The sequence below is a fragment of the Mobula birostris genome, chromosome 1, assembly GCF_030028105.1.
Source record: "Mobula birostris isolate sMobBir1 chromosome 1, sMobBir1.hap1, whole genome shotgun sequence".
NCBI classification, from domain to species: Eukaryota; Metazoa; Chordata; class Chondrichthyes; order Myliobatiformes; family Myliobatidae; genus Mobula; species Mobula birostris.
Window position 1 is genome coordinate 115,747,604 of NC_092370.1, and position 25,999 is coordinate 115,773,602.

At 47.5% G+C, this 25,999-nt stretch overlaps 1 protein-coding gene across 1 annotated transcript in view; it reads right to left on the reverse strand.

Moving 5' to 3' along the window:
- The window catches only part of pkhd1l1.1 (PKHD1 like 1, tandem duplicate 1), a 154,967-nt gene that overhangs the window by 23,665 nt on the left and 105,303 nt on the right, over nucleotides 1-25,999 (reverse strand). The window contains exons 56-69 of the mRNA XM_072247945.1: nucleotides 24,051-24,202; nucleotides 22,714-22,843; nucleotides 21,828-21,946; nucleotides 20,075-20,204; nucleotides 19,567-19,740; nucleotides 13,352-13,455; nucleotides 10,952-11,078; nucleotides 7,360-7,457; nucleotides 6,494-6,584; nucleotides 5,642-5,797; nucleotides 2,735-2,850; nucleotides 1,813-1,903; nucleotides 1,591-1,725; nucleotides 695-860 (exon numbers count right to left, since the gene is read on the reverse strand). Coding sequence (XP_072104046.1) covers nucleotides 695-860; nucleotides 1,591-1,725; nucleotides 1,813-1,903; nucleotides 2,735-2,850; nucleotides 5,642-5,797; nucleotides 6,494-6,584; nucleotides 7,360-7,457; nucleotides 10,952-11,078; nucleotides 13,352-13,455; nucleotides 19,567-19,740; nucleotides 20,075-20,204; nucleotides 21,828-21,946; nucleotides 22,714-22,843; nucleotides 24,051-24,202 — 1,789 coding nt within the window. The remainder of the gene's footprint in view (nucleotides 1-694; nucleotides 861-1,590; nucleotides 1,726-1,812; nucleotides 1,904-2,734; nucleotides 2,851-5,641; nucleotides 5,798-6,493; nucleotides 6,585-7,359; nucleotides 7,458-10,951; nucleotides 11,079-13,351; nucleotides 13,456-19,566; nucleotides 19,741-20,074; nucleotides 20,205-21,827; nucleotides 21,947-22,713; nucleotides 22,844-24,050; nucleotides 24,203-25,999) is intronic.

Consider the following 25,999-nt stretch of genomic DNA (forward strand, 5'->3'; position numbering starts at 1 on the left):
TCCAGTATTTTGTTTTTTTTTTAATTTCAGATTTCCAGCGTCTGCAGCTTTCCTGAGAACCTGAGACTCAGTCAGGGTTTGTTTGGGGACGGAGGAGAGAGGGAGGAGTTCCACTTTGGGATGTCTAGCTCCGGATGAAATAACAGGAAATAGAACCATAGGGACAGGGAGGAATGTTAGATATACACATACACTGCCAAGTATGTGCACAAACTCAGACATAGCCACAGCCGGGCATACAGGTGCATAGTCACACAGGTATGTAACCCCAACACACAGGTGCCCCTTTGGTGAGGGAAGAGCAGGGGCAATATTACTTGATCAGTTGTTGAGAGTGGGTGCTTTGCTGGCCGAGGTCACACTGGGGGAAGAAGGAGTCTTTGTCCCAAGAGCCACAGAGGGGGAGATTAATTGAGAACAACCCCCTGTTGGATGTATGAGGAGGAGGAAAGGGGGCTGACAGCAAAATCCTGCAAATGCCTGAAATCTGAAAGAAAGACGACGTGGAGAGAATACTCGGCAGATCAGACAGCAGTTGTAGAGAGGAAACTGAGGCTGATCGGCCTTCATCAGAATGAGTGACTTGTAATTGAACTGGTTCGCTACCCACCATCACACCCCCTCTCGCCCCACCCACCAGTCAGTGGGAAGGCTCCCCGGGTTCGAGCCTCCACAGTGACAGTCCCTAACTCACGTGACATCAGGCCTGTGTATGAAGACCTTCCCTCGCTCCTCACTCTGGTCGATGGTGATCCCCTCCACCAGCACAGGGTGTTGCATGTCCTCGTTGTTAGGGTTACTGATAAACATGGTGTTCAGCTCCTTGGAACACACACCCCGGAAGCCCACAAACGTTGTGTCTTTGGGGAAAGGAAAAGCAGGAATGTCACTGAAGTAACAAACGTCTAATTAAACAGCATTAACATCTCAGCTTGTCCAAAATATCTCTCTGGATGCCTCAGGGGACCCAGAGAACAAATGCTCCTTCTGATCCCAACCCCTCCCTCCCTTCCCACCCCCTCTCCCATCCTCCCACCCCTTCAAGCACAAGCTCGCTCACTCAAACCCCTCCTTGTCACCCCACCCCTCCCCATTTCTCTAGCCACCACCCATGATGACACATTCCCTCCTATCATCTACCCAGGACGCAGTTGCCCCTCTCCTGGCGGTTTAGACTGGAATAACTGAGGATGTTCTATGAACCGAGACCACATTCTCAGCTCAAAGACATCCCATGGGGTTACGGAGATGACAGAAACAGAAACAAGCCCTTTGACCCATCAAGTGCGATCGTCATCCCTCAGATAAACTAAACTCATTTTATTCTCCCTGCATACCCATCCACTGCCTGCAATTCTACTACTCACCAAAACTCCATGGGCAATTTATGGTGCTAATTAACTTACCAATCATTGGTACATGGGAGGAAACCCACACATATACAGGAAGAACATGCAAACTCCACAGGCAGTACCCGAGGTTGGGACTTAACCCGGGTCTCTGGGTCTGTAAGACTGTGGCTCTACCCACTGCTTCACTGTGTCACTGGTCACTCACACCTGCAGCCTCTGACACGATCCCTTCACTTACTCTGCACCATCATTAGCCCACTAATGGCTGGGTAGCTGACCAGCACAGAGTGCTGGTGTCGAGGTGCAAAGTTGCTCGCCGAGGCAAATGTTGGCCAACAGATCCCGCTCCTTCCTGTGGCAGGGAGAGAGCACACTGATTAGACCGAGGCCTCCCACAAAAAAAAAACACACTTTCACTGTTCTTTGAAAGGACTGTTCTTACCCCAAGGCTGTCTGGAACTCCACTTGTTCCCTGCATCGGTTGAATCAGAATTGTTTTGCAGAGTATCTGAGCAATTGAAGCCGGGGCTAACACCAACAATCAGGGCATTCTTTCGGGAAAAAAAATCAACATGGAAATTAACAAAAAATTACTGCGATTATCTGTATGTTCTGCATAGAATACCTCTGGATAATTTTCCCATTTCTTGAAGAAATACCAAGGTCTATCTAATCCCATCCTACTAAAATTGTCAAGGGCTGCTCATTGATCAGTGCACCCAGCAGACACAGCCTTGGGGGCAAGGGGTCATTGAGGGGTGCGGATGAAAACTCTGGTTGGGAGAACTTTGGAACTGGAGGTCCATGGCTTAAGTTTTCAAACAATGCATCCCAAAGGGTGATGTATAATTTTAAGTGATTGGAGGAAACTTTAGAGGGGAAGTTAGAGGCAAGTTCTTTACTAAGAGACTGGTGAGTGGTGGTCGAGGCAGATACATTAGGGACATTTAAAAAACTCTTAGACGGGCACATAGATGATAGGAAAATGGAGGGCTCTGCGGGAGGGAAGGGTCAGATTGATCTTAGAGAAGGTTATAAGGATAGCACAACATAGTGGGCCAAAGGGCCTATGCTGTGCTGTGCTGTGCTGTAGTGCTCTATGTTCTATAAGTGAACCAACATTACCTGCTTCCCCCCATCTTACTGGGGAGCCAGTTCTGACCTTGCACTGAGTTATTCTCTCCATGCATTTGACCTGATTTGTTACAAACCATGTTCTACAGTGTGTATAAAACCAGACACAGGGAGCTTCGTAACCTCTCAACAAGAGCGAACCAACTCAATTAGCACTCAGTATGTTGAGCAAGAATGAGCAAAGCTTCACTTTGGCAACCTATGCCATGGCTCTGGACAGATTAATGCAGCGGAGTGAGAGCACTTACAGTAACATGAACAGTTTTATTGGATATCTGATGTGAGAGTGCAGGAGGTCCATAAATCATTGGAAAAATACCCAGTCCGTTGTCCACCAGAGTCACGTTAGAGACTTGCACAGAACCTTTTACCTGTAACAAGGACAAGTTAGTTTTCAAGCTGAACAGAAACTGATACACACTCTCCAACTGGAGGACATTTCTCACTCTGACCTGCCCTTGCAGCTGTCACCCTCAGGTTCAGCTGGCCGCGTTAGTCAAGGGGAAGACAGTCTCTGAAATCTCGTTTGTGTGGATGCTGCATGATGTGTTACCCTGTTACAGATCAGTACCATGAAATATCAGACAGTACACCATATGCAATTAAACAATTTATCTTTACAATTCTTAATTTGACCAGAGGGTTAGTAAAGAAAAGCAAAAAGAAAAAGGGCCCATTTTAGTGAAACAGTCTAATGTGCACGTTGGAGCTCACGGTTTCCCGTCCCTCAGTCCTCCATCGATTTCCCCTGGGCGTCGTCGACCCCAGCACCCTCACTCCAAGTCCACTCCGTCCTACAGTCTACAGCCTCTCCTTTCTTGCGTCTTCTCCCTTCATCTCTCACCGAACAAAAGACCGCGAATACCTCGTTCTCAGGTACACAAGAAGAAAAAACACTCCCCTCATTGGACGCCGCACATTCCAAAGTCCCCGGTAGCTCTAGTCATAACCCAAACACTGCTGCTACAGTGAAACCCTTACATTGGCAGTGAATCCTTTCCCAGGGCATTACACAGCCATGGCTGGTACATGTGAGTTTCTAGTCCCTGGTTGGTCAAGGCATGAAATGTCAAGGGTAGGTATTAGACAGTCTGTGTTTGGAGCTAGACACTGTTTGGCACTTATGTGGCCTGAATGTTACTTGTCATTTATTAGCCATGCCCGAGTGTTGTCTAAATTTTGCAGAATGCAGACATTTGTTATTTCACTTGGGAATGGAAATGATCATTGTGCATCATTAGGGGACATTTCCATATTGGATCTTATAATAAAAGCAAGGAAACAGTGGAGAGGACAGGGCTAAGAACATTGACTGCATTGGCACTGCTTCCTGCATGCATGCAGAACTCGTTGACTTTATTAACTTTGCCTCCAACTTTCACCCTGCCCTCAAGTTTACCTGGTCCATTTCCGACACCCCCCTCTGCTTTCTAGATCTTTCTGTCTCTGTCTCTGGAGACAGCTTATCCACTGATGTCTACTATAAGCCTACTGACTCTCACAGCTATCTGGACTATTCCTCTTCTCACCCTGTCTCTTGCAAAAACGCCATCCCCTTCTCGCAATTCCTCTGTCTCCGCCGCATCTGCTCTCAGGATGAGGCTTTTCAGTCTAGGATGAGGGAGATGTCTTCCTTTTTTAAAGAAAGGGGCTTCCCTTCCTCCACTATCAACTCTGCTCTTAAACGCATCTCCCCCATTTCACGTACATCTGCTCTCACTCCATCCTCCCGCCACCCCACTAGGAATAAGGTTCCCCTGGTCCTCACCTACCACCCCACCAGCCTCCGGGTCCAACATATTATTCTCCGTAACTTCCGCCACCTCCAACGGGATCCCACCACTAAGCACATCTTTCCCTCCCCCACTCTCTCTGCATTCCACAGGGATCGTTCCCTACACAACTCCCTTGTCCATTCGTCCCCCCCATCCCTCCCCACTGATCTCCCTCCTGGCACTTATCCGTGTAAGCGGAACAAGTGCTACACATGCCCTTACACTTCCTCCCTTACCACCATTCAGGGCCCCAAACAGTTCTTCCAGGTTCCAGGTGAGGCAACACTTCACCTGTGAGTCGACTGGGGTGATATACTGCGTCTGGTGCTCCTGATGTGGCCTTTTATATATTGGCGAGACCTGACGCAGACTGGGAGACCGCTTTGCTGAACATCTACGCTTTGTCCGCCAGAGAAAGCAGGATCTCCCAGTGGCCACACATTTTAATTCCACATCCCATTCCCATTCTGACATGTCCATCCACGGCCTCCTCTACTGTAAAGATGAAGCCACACTCAGGTTGGAGGAACAACACCTTATATTCCGTCTGGGTAGCCTCCAACCTGATGGCATGAACATCGACTTCTCTAACGTCCGCTAAGACCCCACCTCCCCCTCGTACCCCATCTGTTACTTATTTTTATGCACATATTCTTTCTCTCACTCTCCTTTTTCTCCCTCTGTCCCTCTGAATATACCTCTTGCCCATCCTCTGGGTCCCCCCCCACCCCCTTGTCTTTCTTCCCGGACCTCCTGTCCCATGATCCTCTCGTATCCCCTTTTGCCTATCACCTGTCCAGCTCTTGGCTCTATCCCTCCCCCTCCTGTCTTCTCCTATCATTTTGGATCTCCCCCTCCCCCTCCCCCTCCAACTTTCAAATCCCTTACTCACTCTTCCTTCAGTTAGTCCTGACGAAGGGTCTCGGCCTGAAACGTCGACTGCACCTCTTCCTACAGATGCTGCCTGGCCTGCTGCGTTCACCAGCAACTTTGATGTGTGTAACTAAAAGTTCATCCTCATTTGCCTGTGCTAATCACTCAATTAATGAAAGCTGCACCTACTTCAACTGGGAAATTTAGTTCTGTTGTTACTGGAGGCTCTTGCATTTAGCACAGCGGACCAAAGGTGAGATTCATCAGTCTCTGTAGACCAGCAGCATGGTCCATACAGGCAGCCATTACCTCAGGTCAATCACCGTACACTTCCAAAGCTACAGGTGAGGTGAAGTGTAAATAGTCAAACGTTACCTGGGTGGTCACTCAACTGACTCAAGGCAGTGACTTCCTGGTCAGTCCCTGGCACCAGTGAGTGGACTGAGGAACAGGGAACAAGCGTCCTTTGAGTAAGAGGAACTCAAGGGCCTGAAAGTGAAAGGTGACTTCTTACCTGGAAGTAGATGCCAAAGTCCTGGCATTTCCAGACGATGAAACCTTGGATAAGGGAGCATTTGGGGAATCCATCTCCATTCATGTAAACACCAATCCGTCCTCCACGGACCTCGTTATTAGCCCAAGGTTCAGCAAGGTTTGGTTGTCCTGCAGACAATGGCCAGTGGTTACATCATGCACGTGTTCCCTAACCCCGTTCAGCAGAGGTCTCGTCTGAAAACTCCACTCTTGTTTCAACCTAGAAGCTTCTTCCGGGTCTGAAACATCTCCTTTTGGTGACTTGTAGCTCCCACTCTCACCCCACTCACTATTCACCAGCTCCTTGTTCTCCCTAGCCCAGATGAAGGCTATTCTTCCCCTTCAGCCGGTCCCAGGTTTAGGGTAGATGCTGACTTCAAGCCACAGATCCACCAGTTCTCTCCCTTCATTGTACCTTGTAGGCCCACCGAGTGAAATTGACTCCTTCAGATATCATAGAGACACAGGTAGTGGCTAGCTCCCAACACTGCTTGAAACACTGATCATACTTGAAAATGGACAGGCTGTAAATCTGTTCCTCCTTTGCTCCTAATCCTCCCAACCAAGGAACAATACCCCTCTATTCATTCCCAGAGTCAGTTTCACACCAATACCCGAGCCTTTGAGGTCTCACAGTGTTTCTGCAGCTTCTCGCCGTAATTCAGCCCTTTGAGCCAAGTGGAGGCTTTGGGAATTTTCAGAGCAGTCCGCTGGTTGAGATCACAGATGCTGGGTTCCTCGTGCAGCCCTGTGGGCTTGCTTTCCGAAGGTCTGGATGACAACGGTAATGTGTGCACATCCAAGGCAGTTATGCTGGGGACTCACCGGGACATGGCTCTCCATTAATGTGATAACCAATCTGCTCAAAGCCGACAATGATGTTCTCCCGTAGCACAACCTCAGAATCTTTATTCACCTGGAAAATGAGAATCACCGACATGTTGACACGGGGAGTAAGGTGGAGGGGTCAAATGTAAGAACCCCAGCAGGGAATGCCTTCCAGACCCAATGTGTGTCACTAACTACAGCAGTCAAACACCATCCACCAACGTACCCCCCTCCTCAACCCACCACTCAACTCAGACTCCCGGCTTGGCACTCCCTTCTCAGTGTTGAGGCAGGACTCTGAATGAAAACATTGGTAATTCATTTTCCCCAACAGATGCTCCCAGATCCTCTGAGTTCAGCAGGTTGTTTGTTGCTATCACTTGCAGGTTGTGCAGACTGTAGGCTGGGTCTTGGAGTCAGGAGAGAGTGGGCCGCAGATTTGACAGAATAGGATTGGGGAGGGGGAACCAGAGCGGCTTCAGAACTGAGCAGAGATGGGTAGATGTTACCATGCCCTTGACCATGAGGAAATGCCTATGAGTTGATAAGAGGTAGGTACTCCTGGTTAGTCAGCCTGAACCCACAGAGGACACTCCCCAGAGGGCAGTGAAATGAGAGACTAAGAGAGATAGAGAGTGAGAAACTCCCTCCACTGCCCCTCCACAGATTTGATCAGAGAGTGCTGCCATCATGAACCCTGGGATGAGGGTATGTCTGGGGTTGGGTGGTCTACAGATTGGAGCAGAGTTTGGGGTGGAGGTGGGACATGTCTTGTCTCTTGTACCAGAGGACCTAGGTCATTTCAGAGTACGATACGATGGGGAAGCTCGGGGAGGTACTGAAACCCCTCCCCTCCCACGTACTTCGATAGCTGCTGTCCAAGAGTTGAGAGTTGCTGTCGACTTGCTGAGGACCACCAGATTCCTCCTCACTCGGTTCCGGCTCCCCCACACTTTGATACCTGGAGAAGGTGAGAGGATGCACGAGTTATGCAGGATTTCTCTGGAGAGAACACATAAATCATACATGGGCATTCCTGGGAGAAATGGTAAAGGGCACCTCCACTCGGCGAGGACGATTTCATTACAAACAGTTCCTCACGCCCACCCTGCTATTCATCTGTCCTGATTGATTACTTCATCCAAATCCCAAACATCTGTCAGTACCAGCCTTGAGCACACAGCGACTGAACTCCACAGCTTTGTGAGGGAGAGAATTATGCAGTCATTTCCCTCAGCTTTGTCCTGAATGACAATTTCATATTCTGGCAATGTGACACCCAGGCAGGAATTTCTAAGTTTCAGTAAGATCATCTCTCATTTTAATATGTAGATATGCAATCTCTCCTCGCGGCTCCAATGGATCTTGTGAACTTTCATTTGTTCAAGAACAGCTGCATGTTTTCATCCTTTCATTTCTAGCACCGATCTGAAAACGCTGATCACAATATCAGTCCAGCAACACTCTGATCACCTTGCACTACAGTCGACCTCGTTTCTGTTCTGTGTTCTTTCCTATAAAAAAGCTCTATGTAATAGAGGTTTCTGTGAATGATGCTTACAGTGGCATGCAAAAGTTTGGGCACCCCTGGTCAAAATTTCTGTTATTGTGAATAGCTAAGTGAGTAAAAGATGAACTGATTTCCAAAAGGCATAACATTAAAGATGACACATTTCTTTAATATTTTAAGCAAGAAAACATTTTTATTTCCATCTTTTACAGTTTCAAAATAACAAAAAAAGGTTGGAGAGGGGTTCTTTTCATGAAATTCTGCACCCTTATTTCTCTAAACATACCTTTGCTCATTTGGCCAAAAAGTTCTATTCAAAAGGTTCAAAGGAACATCTGAAGAAGCCTGATGCATTTTGGAAACAAGTCCTGTGGACTGATGAAGTTAAAATAGAACTTTTTGGCTGCAATGAGCAAAGGTATGTTTGGAGAAAAAAGGGTGCAGAATTTCAAGAACCCCTCTCCAACTGTTAAGCACAGGGGTGGATCGATCATGCTTTGGGTTTGTGTTGCAGCCAGTGGCACGGGGAACATTTACTGGCAGAGGGAAGAATGAATTAAATTAAATACCAGCAAATTCTGGAAGCAAACATCACACCATCTGTAAAAAAGCCGAAGATGAAAAGAGGATGGCTTCTACCACAGGATAATGAACCTAAACACACTTCAAAATCCACAATGGACTACCTCAAGAGGTGCAAGCTGAAGGTTTTGCCATGGGCCTCACAGTACCCTGACCTAAACATCATTGAGAATCTGTGGATAGACCTCAAAAGAGCAGTGCATGCAAGATGGCTCACGAATCTCACAGAACTAGAAGCCTTTTGCAAGGAAGAATGGGCGAAAATCCCCCAAACAAGAATTGAAAGACCCTTAGCTGGCTACAAAAAGCGTTTACAAGCTGTGATACTTGCCAAAGGGGGTGTTACTAAGTACTGACCATGCAGGGTGCCCAAACATTTGCTTCGGGCCCTTTTCCTTTTTTGTTATTTTGAAACGGTAAAAGGTGAAAATAAAAAAAAGTTTTCTTGCTTAAAATATTAAAAAAATGTGTCATCGATAACTTTACGCCTTTTGAAAAACAGGTCATCTTTTACTCGCTTAGCTATTCACAATAACAGAAATTTTGACCGGGATGCCCAAACTTTTGCATGCCACTGTACATGATGCTATATGCCTGTGATGTTACTGCAAGTTAGATTTTTTTATTGCATCCCTCCAGACACATTTTGTCTATATGACAGCAGACTTGACTTTGATTTCATTGCAGTTATCTATCCAGCCCTACACATAATATTCTAGATGCCATCTCGCCAGATACCAGTATAATTGGAACAGAATTTCTCTACACTTCTACTCAAATCCACTTGCCAACACTGTTCTCTCGCCGAACAGTGTGGTATACCCACAGTCCGACCCCTCTCACAGTCTGACACTCCCTTAACCTGCACTACCACAGTGTGACACTCCCTCTGTACTGTCCATCCCACAGTGTGACAAACCATCAGTACTGTCCATCCTACAGTGTCCTCAGTACTGTCCATCCCACAGAGTGACACTCCCTCAGTACAGTCCCTTAGCACCGTCCATCCCAAGGTGTGACATTCCCTCAGTACCGTCCATTCCAGTGTGACACTCCCTCTGTACAGTCCATCCCACAGTGTGACACTCCCTCAGTACTGTCCCTCCCACAGTGTGACACTACCTCAGTACTGTCCCTCCCACAGTGTGACACTCCCTCAGCGCCGTCCATCACACAGTGTGACACTCCCTCAGTACTGTCCATCCCAAAGTGTGACACTCCCTCAGCACCGTCCATCCCACGGTGTGACACTCCCTCAGTACCGTCCATCCCAGTGTCACACTTCCCCAGTACCGTCCATCCCACAGTGTGACATTCCCCCAGCACCGTCCATCCCACGGTGTGACACTCCCTCAGTATTGTCCATCCCACAGTGTGACACTCCCTCAGTACTGTCCCTCCCACAGTGTGACACTCCCTCAGCGCCGTCCATCCCACAGTGTGACACTCCCTCAGTACTGTCCATCCCAAAGTGTGACACTCCCTCCGTACCGTCCATCCCCCGGTGTGACACTCCCTCAGCACCGTCCATCCCACGGTGTGACACTCCCTCAGTACTGTCCATCCCACGGTGTGACACTCCCTCAGTACCGTCCATCTCAGTGTGACACTCCCTCAGCACCGTCCATCCCACGGTGTGACACTCCCTCCGTACTGTCCATCCCCCGGTGTGACACTCCCTCAGCGCTGTCCATCCCACAGTGTGACACTCTCTCAGTGCCGACGATCCCACGGTGTGACACTCCCTCAGTACCGTCCATCCCAGTGTGACACTTCCCCAGTACCATCCATCCCACAGTGTGACACTCCATCAGTACTGTCCATCCCACAGTGTCCTCAGTACTGTCCCTCCCACAGTGTGACACTCCCTCAGTACTCTCCCTCCCACAGTGTGACACTCCCTCAGTACTGTCCATCCCACAGTATGAAACTCCCTCAGTACTGTCCATCCCACAGTGTGACACTCCCTCCATACCATCCATCCCACGGTGTGACACTCCCTCAGCACCGTCCATCCCACGGTGTGACACTCCCTCCGTACCGTCCATCCCCCAGTGTGAAACTCCCTCAGCGCCGTCCATCCCACGGTGTGACACTCCCTCAGCACCGTCCATCCCACGGTGTGACACTCCCTCAGCACCGTCCATCCCAAGGTGTGACACTCCCTCAGCACTGTCCATCCCACAGTGTGACACTCCCTCAGTACTGTCCATCCCACAGTGTGACACTCCCTCAGTACCGTCCATCCCACAGTGTGACACTTCCTCAGTACTGTCCACCCCACAGAATGACATTACCTCTGTACTGCCTCAAAAGCTGAAGATCAGCCCCTGCTCTGTGTCTGGAGATAGGGCCCCACATACCTTCTCCCAGGGTGTTATAAATGATATTGTCATCGATATTGAGGCCATCTGTTCCAAAGACTCCGATCGCAGGAGCAAATCCATTGTGTATAGCACAACCCTGTATATACGAGTTATTCCCTTGAATCTGAGAGAGAAAATTCCAGCTAATCTCAGGAATGAAGTCCTAATGCTTCAGTCACAAAACCAAACATATCAATTTCTACCAGTAATTGTGTTTTCTTCCCCACTCTGTCTCCCTCTGCCCCTAGCTGGACTTCACACCCATGGGGTGGCCAAGTCTCTCGGCCAAGATTTCCTCCGCAGCAGGAGGAGCAGATCTCAGATCCTGCTGGGGTGGAACATCAGTCTCAGTGCATTCAGTGGCTGCCATCAGTGCAATCATTGTGTGTCTCCTCTCCTCACCAAGGTGGATTGGAGGTTGGCTAACGTTGTCCCTCTCTTCAAGAAGGGAGGAAGAGAGAAAACAGGGAATTATAGACCGGTTAGCCCAACGTTGGTGGTGGGAAAGATGCTGGAGTCAATTATAAAAGATGAAATTACGACACATCTGGATAGCAGTAACAGGATTGGTCCGAGTCAGCATGGATTTACAAAGGGGAAATCATGCTTGACTAATATTCTGGAAATTTTTGAGGATGTAACTATGAAAATGGACAAGGGAGAGCCAGTGGATGTAGTGTACCTGGACCTTCAGAAAGCCTTTGATAAAGTCCCACATAGGAGATTAGTGGGCAAAATTAGGGCACATGGTATTGGGGGCAGAATATTGACATGGATTGAAAATTGGCTGGCTGACAGAAAACAAAGAGTAGCGATTAACGAGTCCCTTTTGGAATGGCAGGCGGTGACCAGTGGGGTACCGCAGGGTTCAGTGCTGGGACCGCAGCTGTTTACAATATATATTAATGATTTAGATGAGGGAATTAAAAGTAACATTAGCAAATTTGCCGATGACACAAAGCTGGGAGGCAGTGTGAAATGTGAGGAGGATGTTATGAGAATGCAGTGTGACTTGGACGGGTTGGGTGAGTGGGCAGATGCATGGCAGATACAGTTTAATGTGGATAAATGTGAGGTTATCCACTTTGGTGGTAAGAACAGGAAGGCAGATTATTATTTAAATGGAGTCAAGTTAGGAAAAGGGGAAGCACGACGAGATTTAGGTGTTCTTGTGCATCAGTCACTGAAAGCAAGCATGCAAGTACAGCAGGCAGTGAAGAAAGCTAATGGCATGCTGGCCTTCATAACAAGGGGAATTGAGTATAAGAGCAAAGAGGTCCTTCTGCAGCTGTACAGGGCCCTGGTGAGACCACAGCTGGAGTACTGTGTGCAGTTTTGGTCTCCAAATTTGAGGAAGGACATTCTTGCTATTGAGGGAGTGCAGCGTAGGTTCACAAGGTTAATTACCGGGATGGCGGGACTGTCATATGTCGAAAGATTGGAGCGACTGGGCTTGTATACTCTGGAATTTAGAAGGCTAAGAGGGGATCTTATTGAAACATATAAGATTATTAAGGGATTGGACATGCTGCAGGCAGGAAACATGTTCCTGCTGATGGGTAAGTCCAGAACCAGAGGCCACAGTTTAAGAATAAGGGGTAGGCCATTTAGAACAGAGCTGAGGAAAAACTTTTTCACCCAGAGAGTGGTGGATATATGGAATGCTCTGCCCTAGAAGGCAGTGGAGGCCAAGTCTCTGGATGCCTTCAAGAAAGAGATGGATAGAGTTCTTAAAGATAGTGGAATCAAAGGTTATGGGGATAAGGCAGGAACTGGATACTGATTGTGGATGATCAGCCATGATCACAGTGAATAGCGGTGCTGGCTCCAAGGGCTGAATGACCTACTTCTGCACCTACTGTCTATTGTCTATTGTAGCAGCCAGAGACCCTGCCTACTTAGATCAAAACGCAAAATCGTCTCAGTGCTGGAGATGGAATATACTCAGAATACACAGTGAGTCAGGCAGCATTGGTGGAAGGAGATTACCATTGATCACTCTGAACCTGGGGTGAAGATGTTTCCCACCCAAGGGAGGGATGTTGACATTTACAACAGGCACATTACCTGTGCCTGAACCTTTTCACCTGATAGTTGAAGGAAGAAAGGCAAAGGTGTTAACATAAGGGCAGATAAGCCCACCTGTAATCCCAAACATCCCTCTCCTGAGACCTCCTCGAGGAAAGGAGATGAGGCATAAACACAACTGTGGCATGGAATGATTGGGTCATAGGGAACCTGTGCAGGTAGGCTGGGCTGCACAAGGACGTACTGTGTCCAAATTCCTAACATTCACACCCAGAGAAATTCTGGAGCACAGGTTTTCCAGTGTGATCTCCTGGAAAACCTACGCTCTTAAAGGAAAACTGGAAAGATGTCCAAAATCTTCCCACAAACCTGGCCAAGATTGAGAAATGCCACAGAGTAACGTGGATCGAAGTAATCCCAGTATCCATTCTGTCCACTGTGGTAGAATTCAACATCCTTTATCCTGGCGTAACCTAGGCAACAAATACAGTGTGCATGGAATATATCATAAGACATTGGAGCAGAATTAGGCCATTCAGCCCATTGAATCTAATCCACCACTTAATCATGGCTGGTCCATTTCCCTCTCAACCCCATTCTGCTGCCTTCTTCCCATAACCTTTCACTCCCAGACTGATCAAGACTTTATCAGCATCCGCCTTAAATATACTCTTTGACACGACCTCCACAGCTAAAAAAAAATTCCTCCTCATTTCCATTCTAAATGGAAGCTCCTCTATTCTGAGGGTATGCCCTCTGGTCCAAGACCCCCACCACTAAAGCAAACATCTTCTCTACATCCACTCTGTCTAGGCTTTTCAACAGTCAATAGGTTTCAATGAGATCCTCCTTCATTCTTCTAAGTTCCAGCAAGTACAGGCCCAGAGCTGACAAATGCTCCTGATATGATAAGCCATTCAATTTTGGGATAATTTTCATGAAACTCCTTTTAATCTTCTCCAATATCAGCACATCCTTTTTTAGATAAGGGGCCCAAAAATGTTCACAATACTCCAAGTGAGGCCTCACCAGTGCCTTAAATCTCTATTTTTATATTCTAATCCTTTCAAAATGAATTGTAACATCCGATTTGCCCTCCTTACCATTGACTCAACCTGCAAATTAATCTTTAGGGAATCTTGCATGAGAGCTCCCAAACCCATTTGCACATTGAAATTTAAAATCTTCTCCCCATTTAGGAAATAGTCTATGCTTTTATTTCTTCTACCAAAGTGCATGACCATACACTTCCTGATACTGTATTCCATCAGTCGCTTCTTTGACTATTCTCCTGATCTGTCTATATCCTTCTGCAGCCTTCCTACTTCAACACTTATCTTCAGATCATCCCCAAACTTGGCCACAAAGCCATCAATTCCATCATCCAAATCATTGACATATAATGTAAAAAGAAGCAGGCCCAATACCAACCCCTGTGGAACAACACCAGTCTCCAGCAGCCAATCAAAAAAGGCTCCCTTTAATCCCACTTCTTGCCTCCCGTCAAGCAGCCAATGCTTTATCCATGTTAGTATCTTTCCTGTAATACCATGGGCTCTTATTTTGCTCAGCAGCCTCAGGTATGGCATCTTCTCAAAGGCCTTTTGAAAATCTGAGTGTGCAACATCCTCTGATTCTCCTTTGTGTATCCTGCTTGTTATTTCCTCACATAATTCCAACAGATTTTTCAGGCAAGATTATCCCTTATGAAAACCATGCTGACTTTGGCCTATTTTATCATGTGCCTGCAAGTCCCCTAAATCTCATCCTTAATAATCAACTCTAAGAGCTTCTCAACCACTGAGGTTAGGCTAAACGGCCTGTAGTTTCCTTTCTTCTGCCTCCCTTCCTTCTTGAAGAATAGAGTGACATTTGCAATTTTCCACTCCGGAACCATGCCCAAGTCTGGTGATTCTTGAAAGATCATTATTAATGCCTGCACAATCTCTTTAAGAGTCCTGGGGTGTAGTCCATCTGGTTCAGGTGATTTATCTACATTTAACCTTCCAGCTCCCCAGCACCATCTCACTAGTGATAGCAACTGCACTCACTCTGTCACCGACACACTCAAATCTCTGGCATACTGCTAGTGTATTCCACAGTGAAGACTGATGCAAAATACCTATTCATTTTGTTGGAAAAATTAATTTCCTAAGAAAATTAATTAAAGTTGGTCACAAGTAAACTGAACATGAACTTTGAAGTGATGAGAAAATACCTTTATTCATGAATAAGGGAAGAGTGGCTCACTAGCAGTGCGATCGCCAGGTCTTCCAAAAAGCAATAGTCATAGCCTTTTTTATACATTTTCACAGAAAGGTGCTTACGTCAGCCATAGTTTAAAAAAATCAGTCCTGTGTCTTATTGCATCCTAAAATTTGAAAGATAGCCTGTCCTGTCTCACAGTTTCTTATACCTACAACTCAGAGATAGGTTGTTACTCATCCATGAGGCTAAGGTAGATTATTGCAAGTATAAGAACCCAAGGCTGAATTGTGAATCTTTATTTATGATATATATTATAGGAAGTTCATTACATCCTTAAATCCATTAAGTTCATTAACGTACAAAGGTACGATTTGTTTTACATGTTAGCAACTGACATGTGAAGGAAAACCTGGATACCCCTTATTGGTCAGAGTCTTGAGAGCCCACAGAGTCTTCCCCACAATTTATGACCTTCACTGTCTTCATCTTGTTTATGTTGGTGTGTTATGCACTAAGGCTTAGGCAGATGGTTTGTTAATTAAAGGTGGGAGGTGTTAGCAACTCAGATACTGGTTAAAATATCTGAGTTGCTAACTCAGAATTTTCTTCCACACAGTTCATCTGCCATCTCCTTGTCCCCCATTACTGTCCCCACAGCATCATTTTCCAGTGGTCCGATATCTACTTTTGCATCTTTTACTCTTTATATATCTGAAAAAAACTTTTGGTGTCCTCTTTGATATTATTGGCTGGCTTAAGTTCATAATTCATCTTTATGTTCATAATTCCTTGTGGCCTTTTTAGTTGCCTTTTGTGGTTTTTTTTAAAAGTTTCCCAGTCCTCTAACTTCCCATTAATTTTTGCTCAATTATATGCCTTCTCTTTTGCTTTTATGTTGGCTTTGTCTCCCTTTGTCAACCACAATTGTATCATCCTGCCTCTTGAATACAACTTTTTTTGGGATGTATCTATCCTGCACTTTCTGAAGTGATGCTGAGGATGTTCTATGAGTCTGTGGTGGTCAGTGCTATCATGTTTGCTGTTGTGTGCTGGGGCAGCAGGCTGAGTAGCAGACACCAACAGAATCAACAAACTCATTCGTAAGGCCAGTGATGTTGTGGGGATAGAACTGGACTCTCTGATGGTGGTGTCTGAAAAGAGGATGCTGTCCAAGTTGCATGCCATCTTGGACAATGTCTCCCATCCACTACATAATGCACTGGGTGGGCACAGGAGTACATTCAGCCAGAGACCAACACAGAGCGTCATAGGAAGTCATTCCTGCCTGTGGCCATCAAACTTCACAACTCCTCCCTTGGAGGGTCAGACACCCTGAGCCAATAGGCTGGTCCTGGACTTATTTCCTGGCATAATTTACATATTACTATTTAACTATTTATGGTTTTATTACTATTTATTATTTATGGTGCAACTGTAACAAAAACCAATTTCTCCTGAGATCAATAAAGTATGAGTATGACTACGACAATGAATTGCTCCCAGAAACTCCAGCCATTGCTACTCTGGCCATCATCCCTGCTAGTGTCCCCTTCCAATCAACTTTGGCCTGCTCCTCTCTCAAGCCTCTGTAATTCCCTTTAATCCATTGTAATATTGATACATCCGACTTTAACTTCCCTCTCTCTCAAATTGCAGGGCTAATTCTATCATATTATGGTCACTGTCTCCCCAAGGTTCCTTTACCTTAGGCTCCTTAATCAAATCCAGTTCATTACATAATCCAGAATAATTTATCCCAGTCTACCTGCATATTGAAAGCCCCCATGACTATTTATAACATTGCCCTTTTGACATGCATTTTCTATTTCCTGTTGTAATTGTAGCCCACATTCTGGCTACTGTTCGGTTATTTAACTCCTATCAGGGTATTTTCGCCCTTGCAGTTCCTTAACTCTACTCACAATGATTTTACATCTTCTGATCCTATGCCATCTCTTTCTAAAGATTTGATTTCAATTTTTACCAACAGAGCCACCCCACTCCCTCTGCCTCTCTTCCTGTCCTTTCGATATAACATGTATCCTTGGATTTTAAGCTCCCAGCTATGATCTTCTTTTAGCCACAACTCAATGGTGCCCAGAACATAAACAACAGGAATTCTGCAGACGCTGGAAATTCAAGCAACACACATCAAAGTTGCTGGTGAACGCAGCAGGCCAGGCAACATTCGTAGGAAGAGGTGCAGTCGACGTTTCAGGCCGAGACCCTTCGTCAGGACTAACTGAAGGAAGAGTGAGTAAGGGATTTGAAAGTTGGAGGGGGAGGGGGAGGGGGAGATCCAAAATGATAGGAGAAGACAGGAGGGGGAGGGATGGAGCCAAGAGCTGGACAGGTGATTGGCAAAAGGGGATACGAGAGGATCATGGGACAGGAGGTCCGGGAAGAAAGAGAAGGGAGGGGGGGAACCCAGAGGATGGGCAAGAGGTATATTCAGAGGGACAAAAAGGAGAGCGAGAGAAAGAATGTGTGCATAAAAATAAGTAACAGATGGGGTACGAGGGGGAGGTGGGGCCTTAGCGGAAGTTAGAGAAGTCGACGTTCATGCCATCAGGTTGGAGGCTACCCAGACGGAATATAAGGTGTTGTTCCTCCAACCTGAGTGTGGCTTCATCTTTACAGTAGAGGAGGCCGTGGATAGACATGTCAGAATGGGAATGGGATGTCATTCTGACATGTCTATCATACCTGCCAATGTCTAACTGTGCTACACAGTCATTTACCTTATTCTGTTATCCACGTGTATTGAAATATACTCCCTTCAGTCCTGCATTCATCACCCCTATCTATTTTGTCCCTGTTACACTGAAACTCATCCCACTCACTGCAACTTTGCCTTATCATCTGCCTGACCTTCCTGACAGTCTCACTACCCATTGCCTCTGCTTGTATACCAACCGCCGCATCCTCAGTCCTATCACTCAGTTGTTCGTCCCCATGACAAACTAGTTTAAAAAACCTTCCCCAACAGTTTTAGCAAACCTGCCCACAAGGTTATTGGGCCCCATTGGGTTCAGGTGTAAACCGTCCCTTTTGTACATGTCATACCTTCTCTAGAAGAGATTCCATGATCCACAATTCTGAAACCCAGCCCCCTGCACCAGTTCCTCAGCCATGCATTCATCTGCCAAATCCGCATGGCACAGGTGGCAATCCTGGAGGTCCCACTGTTCAGTTTTCTACCTAGTTCCCAAAGTTCTCTCTTCAGTATCCCTCCCTTTTGCTACCTATGTCATTGGTGCCAATACGTACCAGGACTTCTGGCTACTCACCCTCTCCTTTTAGAATACTATGGAGCCAAGCTGAGACATCCCTGACCCTAGCACCTGGGAGATAACGTACCATCCGGGGTCTGTATCACGTCCACAGAATCTTGTGTCTACTTTGCTAACTATGGAATCCCCTTTCACCACTCCAGTCCTCTTCTTCCCCACTTCCCTTCTGAGCTACAGCACTAGTCTCAGTGCCGGAGACCCAGTGAGTGCAGCTTCCCCCAGTAGGTCATCCCGTCAAACAGTATCCAAAGCGAGGGGAATGGCTACAGGGGTACTCTGCGCTGGCTGCCCATTTCCTTTCCCTCTCTCGACAGTCACGCATTCACCTGCCTCCTGCAACTTAGGGGTGACTACCTCTCTGCGGCTCCTATCTATCATCTCATCAGTTTTCCGTATCAACCCAAGGTCAGGAGCTGCAGTTCCTTAACGTGTTCTCTGAGGAGCTGCAACCCAATACACTCGGTGCAGGTATTTATCTGAGAGGCAGGAGGTCTCCTAGAATTCCAACATCTCTCACAAAGAACACAACACAGCCCCTGGAGCCATCCTCACTGCTCTAACTATGCACTAACAGATGAAGAATGAAGAAGAAACTTACCAGATACTTATCTTGCCCAAGCCTGATGAGCCAAGGCCTCCCCATTCCAACATTGGTCCACTCCGACAATGGCTGTTCCACCTGTTGATATTATTTTTATTTGCCCTTGCTCATGAATCATGATTTGATTGGACCTCCTGAAAACACCACTAGTCCATGAGTGCTCCTTTTCAAATCTCACTCATGGACCTGTGAGTTGCTTCCTCTCTCGCTCCCAATAGGACTGGGCCACCAGAAGCTGCTTGTCCCCTCTGCACCCAGCATGATTATGGTGAGACATTCAGAGGGCCACGATGGTGACAAATTCACTGGTGATAATTGAATCCTTGAAGAGCCACAACATTGGAGGGTGGCACTGTGGGAGCGTCCGTACAGACCTCATACCCAGCACCTCCCACACCGCCCACAGTCCCTCTACACTGCCTGTCTCAGGGCGTAGTCCTCTGCAGTGTGAAGGGGAAGGTGTCAATAAGAGGTAGGGATACCTTTGATCTCCAGGTCATTGTAGAAGAAGGAACTGATGAGCACGCGGGCTCCGAACTTCTGCCGCTGCCAGCCCAGGAAGTCCTGGCCCACGATCTTGATGTTTCTGCTGAGGAGAGCAACGTCTGCTGCCAGGCTGTAGCGCCAGTCTCTTCCCTTCATTTCCTGTGTGTCCACTGGAACCAGAAGAAAACCTTGGTCACATTGGTTCACAGATTCCAAAGCAGCCCAATCGCACCGACCGGGTACACCTCCCCCGGCAGCTCACACCACCTGGGGGTGCATGGGCTACACACCGACTGGGGGTACATCCTCCCACACACACTCACCAGTGACACATCCATTTGACCTACACACCAACCAGAGGTACACACCCTTGCATCTCCCCCTGCGCCCCCACACACATGTACACACCCCCCAAACACCAGCCAGGGGTACACCAAAGGTGCACAGATGTACCTCTGGCCTCCCGCGCTGTGCAGGAAGGTGCCGTGTGAGCGGTACACTCACCCACGTGCGCGAACGAGAGTGGCCGGTCCAGGAGCAGAGACATCCTGTCGTGCGAGATGGAACAGATCCTCCGAGATTCTGTCTGCTGGGAATCATAGCTGGTGCTCGTCACCAGGATTTCATCACCCTCCTGGCACAGAGAACAGGCGTGTGTCATGTCAGTGGAAGTGAACAGCAGACACTGGGCATGTATGAACGCAGTCATACGTGATGCATACACTGAGTGTGCATGCACACAGCCCCAAGTAACACAGACACCAGATGTGTGTGTACACAGTCCCGCGTAATACAAGTACTGGGTGTGTGCTGATGGAGCCGAGGGGAGTCAGGCTGCAGTTAAGAGTGTGGAAGGATGAAGTATGAAATGGAATTGAATGTATCTCAGTATAATTCACAACACGGATGCACAATGAACATCAGGGAGCTTGTGTCAATCAGGAGTCAATACTGTGGTCAACAAGTGCCCAGGATGATGTCATTATTAGCCAAGGCACTGCGTACAAGAGTGGCAAGTCTGTGCCCACCTACAGTAGTGAGGCCACAGCTGGACGACTGAACACAGGGCAGATGTGACTGCTGAGAGGATGCAGAGGACATTCACCAAGATATCGGCAGGATTAGATTAGAAAACCAATGTCATAAAGGAAGACTGGTGAGAACTCTCTAGAACAGAGAAGACCATGGGAAGACTTATGGTGGGCAACATTATAAGATCCTCAGACAGAGTGGACAGAAAAGGCCCCTGTGTCAGCAGAGGATCAAGTATCAAGGGTGTGAATGTGGAGGGAGAAGGGTTTCGCCCCTTGTGTTGGAGTTTCTAACCCTGACACCAACCCTACTATTGATCCCACCCCGTCTACCCCCTGAGCCCTGATACCAGCATGTCTGCATATTGGGAATTCACTGTTGTCGGAGCATAGAGTGGCTGAGGCTTTATAAAACCACATTTGAAGTATTTTGAGTGGTTTGGTCTCGTACCTAAAAAATGGATGTGTTTGCCTTGGAGAGCAGAGGACGTTCATGAGAATGATTTTAGAAATGAAAGGATTAATGTATGAGGAGCATTTTATAGCTCTGGCTTTGTACTTGTTGGGAGTCTAGAAGAATGGGGGGCGGGGAGGATCTAATGAATATTGTTAGATGTAGATAGAGTGGATGTGGAAAGGATGTTTCCATAGTGAGAGTGTCTCGGACCAAAGGTTTCAGCCTCAGAATAGAAGGATATCCCTTTAGAACAGAGAAGGAATTTCTTTAGCCAGATGGTGGTGAATCTGTGGAATTCATTTCTACAGACAGCTGTCGTGGCCAAGATGCTGGGTATATTTAAAGTGGTCGACAGGTTCTTGATTAGTAAGGGTGTCAAAAGTTACAGGGAGGAGGCAGGAGAATGGGGTTGAGAGCAAAGATAAATCAGCACGATTGAATAACAGAGCAGACTAATACTGTTCCGATTCTGGTCTTATGGGCAGTGTCAGCACCATCCCAGGCGTAATGTTTGAAAGCCCCATGAGCTCACTCCCACACCCACTGAGGCCCCACATCACAGGAAGAAGGGTATGGGAGTCGCTGACGTTCCCGCCCTAATCCATCATCACCCCCGCCTTGTGTGGGATCTTGCTCTGCATAAAGGGTCTTGTATTTTCTATATTATGATGGTGAGCACACTCTCCATTAGAGCCAAGTCACCTCTTCTCCCTCCCCTCTGCCCACAGCAGAGTTCCCCTAATTCCCTGCACAGGACCCCGGCCTGTACCTGCCAGTCGACGACGGCTGCCAACGTTAGGTTGAGGGAACCGGCCGGTGCTGTCTGCCCTAGCTTGGTCCTGTAGAGCCGGTGAGGGATCCCGTGCAGATCCAGTCCTCCGAACACACCTGCAGAACAGGAGAGGGGAGGGAAGCCACGGTCACCTGGGGCTGCAGGCCCACTGAAACAGGCATGAGATGTTGGGGTGGGGGACACAAAGTGAAGCCAGGAGGATGGTGTGAGTGTGGGACTGTTCCCCCAAGGCACTGGACCCTGAGGCTGGTCGGACCATCCTTCTGTGTAGCTTGTGGGGTGAGGCAGAAGGGACGTCATTGCCACGGGCCTTCTTGGTAGAAGCTGGAGGACAGGCAGAACATCCAGCCTCCCGGCTGCTGGGTTACCCCAAGGCTACATGGAACCTCAGTTCGCTCACTGTGGGCTGCCTTTGGCCGTCAAGTATCGGATTGCCCATCTCAGAGATTGATGTATTTGTTTAGGGATCCAGCCCCTCCAGCCCAACAAGTCCACACTGCCCAAGCACACCCACGTGACCAATTCACACCTTTGCAATTTGGGGGGAAAGTGGACAACCCAAAGGCACTGGGAGAAGAAACTCCCGACAGACAGTGGAGGGAGCTGAACCCAGGTCAGCGGCACCACGATAGCAATCTGCTGATTATCTCACTACCATGTTGCCCCCCCCCCCCCCCAGTGAACTCTGTGGGAACTCCATAATTCTGATGACAGGTGGAGGGTCAGCTGTGAAGAAACAGCCTTGAGGGGTTGAGGGATGTCGTGTTCCTGTTCTCTGTACGAGCTGTGACAGAGCGAGGTGGCAAGAGGATGCACAGCACCGGGACTATGTTTCACTCGGTGCTCTCACTGACCCACTCACCCAGCACCTTGGCCCCCTGGTTAGGGCCATCCGGTAAAGGCCAGTCCGGGGTCAGATGGTCTCCTCGCAGAACGATCAGGAGCTCTCCTCTGAACGGTTTCTCCGGCATTCCTGCGATGAGCCTGCCTCCCTGCCAACAACACGCCTCAGTCAGGGCACCAGAGCAAGGCCGGAGAGCAATCTGCATTCTAGCTGCACAAACAGCACCCTCCTCCCTCCCTGTCCTTCCCCACTCTCTCCCTGTCCAACCCCACTCTCCCCTCACTCTCTCCTTGTCTGTACCCACTCTCCCCTTACTCCCTCCCTGTCCAACCCCACTCTCCCTCTGTCCAACCCAACTCTCCCCTCACTCTCTCCCTGTCCGACCCCACTCTTCTGCTCCATCCCTATCTGACACCACTCTTATTTCACTTTCTGTGTCTAACCTCACTGTCCCACTCCATCCTTATCTAACCCCAGTGTCTCATTCCATCCTTATCTGACCCGTGTCCCATTCCATCCCTATCTGACCCCACTGTCCCACTCCATCCCTATCTGACCTCACTGTCCCACTCCATCCCTATCTGACCTCACTGTCCCATTCCCTCCCTATCTGACCCCAGTATCCCGCTCCATCCCTATCTGACCCCAGTATCCCGCTCCATCCCTATCTGACCCCAGTATCCCGCTCCATCCCTATCTGACCCCAGTATCCCGCTCCATCTCTATCTGACCCCAGTATCCCGCTCCATCCCTATCTGACCCCAGTATCCCACTCCATCCCTATCTGACCCCAGTATCCCACTCCATCCCTATCTGACCTCACTGCCCCATTCCATCCCTATCTGACCCCAGTATCCCGCTCCATCCCTATCTGACCCCAGTGTCCCGCTCCATCCCTATCTGACCTCATTGTCCCACTCCATCCCTATCTGACCACAGTATCCCACTCCATCCCTATCTGATCCCAGTATCCCGCTCCATCCCTATCTGACCCCAGTGTCCCGCTCCATCCCTATCTGACCCCGGTGTCCCACTCCATCCCTATCTGTCCCCAGTGTCCCACTCCATCCCTATCTGACCCCAGTGTCCCGCTCCATCCCTATCTGACCCCAGTATCCCACTCCATCTCTATCTGACCCCAGTGTCCCACTCCATCCCTATCTGACCCCACTCTCCTTCCCATTGTGACCATTGTGCAGATCTTACCACCCACACATTCAATTTCTTAGACGCCCTTGGGTGCCCGGCTTCAGCAGGAACAGCTGGCCTGTTTACTGCTTCTAACCCTGAGTGCCCAAGACAACAGTCAGCCTCAGACCAGTCAACCTCGACCAGCTCCCTAAGTGTCGTGTTACCTGGACTGAGATGTAGGTAGCATTGAGGACAATGCTCATGTAGGGTGAGGAATTGTGGTCCGATGTTGTATTCTCGTCCTGAACTTCCAAAGTGCCATAGATGGTAAGTTTGAAGAGCGGTGGAATCTTTATGTCGACCAGAAGCCAGACCCCTACAACAAGAATGCATTTACAGAAGAACTATCAGCTGCCAGGTTCCTTAAGGTTGTCATAGCCAGAGGGGGTAGTGGGGATAAGCTCCCTCTACCTATTAAATGCTCCCAATATCGTGCATCTCAAATAGCCTTTGGCACCCAAGTCCAGCTCCTGCCTTCATGTGTGGCTTAGCTTCCAAGTCCAGTGGAACCATTCCTACTGACAGGAGAAGGGGCAACGGCGGGTTATTGGTGCCTTAAAACCAGTTGCTTCGGGCAAGTGGGGCTTGTCAGTTGTGGTTGGCAGCTCATCTGGGAGAGGGAAAACTCTGACATCAAACCTCCACTGCCTTGTGGCTAAACCCACTGATGAGGAATGGTTCAGGAGTAAACCCCGAGGAAAAATCCTCAGCTGGAGCCCTTAAGGCAGTCTTATGTTGAGTTCAACGCTGACTGGCAACTCCTGTGATGCCACTGGTGCCAAACTCTACCCGTCTCCGCCATTCCTTTGAATTCATCAGTTGCGTAGAGAGAGGGAGCTTGCGGCGTGGGCAACAGCTTGCTCTCCATGTCGCACTGGCTTGTGCTTCACGCAGACAGCTGGGATGCAACATCCGTGGTCAATACCAAAGGGGGGCCTCTGCATAAGCTGAAATTCACCAACTTGCCTTAACAAGAAGGCACATATAGGAAATATATTCATTTTTACAACATTGACTCTACCTACTAATGTTATTGGTAGTATCATCCATTGTCAAAATCTTCTTGAATTTTTTTCAATAGTGGTAAACAATTAAATTTATATAAATTCTTTACATCATTATCAAGTCTTATACCTAAATACTTTATACCATTTACCGGCCATCTAAATTGGGTTACTAATCAACATTGACTATAGACTCCTTTAGTAGAGGTAAAATTTCACTTTTAACCCAATTTATTTTATAACCTGATACCTTCCCATATTCATCCAATCTAGAAGATAATTTATGTAACGAATGTTGTGGGTTTGTTAAGTAAATCAAAACATCATCAGCAAAAAGATTAATTTTATATTCCTCCTGATTAACTCTAAAACCCGTAATATCTGGATCAATTCTGATTAGTTCTGCGAATGGCTCTATCGCCAGTACAAATAAAGCAGGTGATAATGGACAACCTTGTGCTTTCGGTGTAATCAAGAAATTGGTACTTTTTTACATTCTACTTGGTCTTGTTTTAAAATTCAACCCTTTTGGATAAATTTAAGAGTCTTATTGGAACAAATTACTGGAACTCAACTTCCACATAACCCTGTATTATTTCTATTAGGTGATATTGAAGGGATAAAGCCGAAACTTAAATTGAATAAATATCAGAAAGGATTTATAAAAACTGCATTGGCAGTAGCTAAGAAGACTATAGCAGTTACTTGGAAATCTGATTCGTATTTAAGCATGGATCGTTGGAATAATGAAATGGCTAGTTCTATTCCACTCGAAAAAATTACTTATAATTTAAGAGATAAATATGTAACATTTTTGAATATTTGGCGCCCTTATTTACAAAAGATAGGATGGCATATTTAAGTGCTCCGATAAAGGTCTTGGTCCCTTGGGGAAAGTAACGAATAATTATACCAAATTTATTTTGAATCCCATGAATCCCATTCCAATACCCAGGCGGCTCTTCTTTTATTTTCTCTTCTTTCTTTTAGGTAGGACTATATATGGGGGGGGGGGTTAAGGGGAGGGGGGGAGGGTAGATTTTATCTTTTCATGTATTCTTTTTGAAAACTCAATAAAAGTTATATTATATATAAAAAACCAAGAAGGC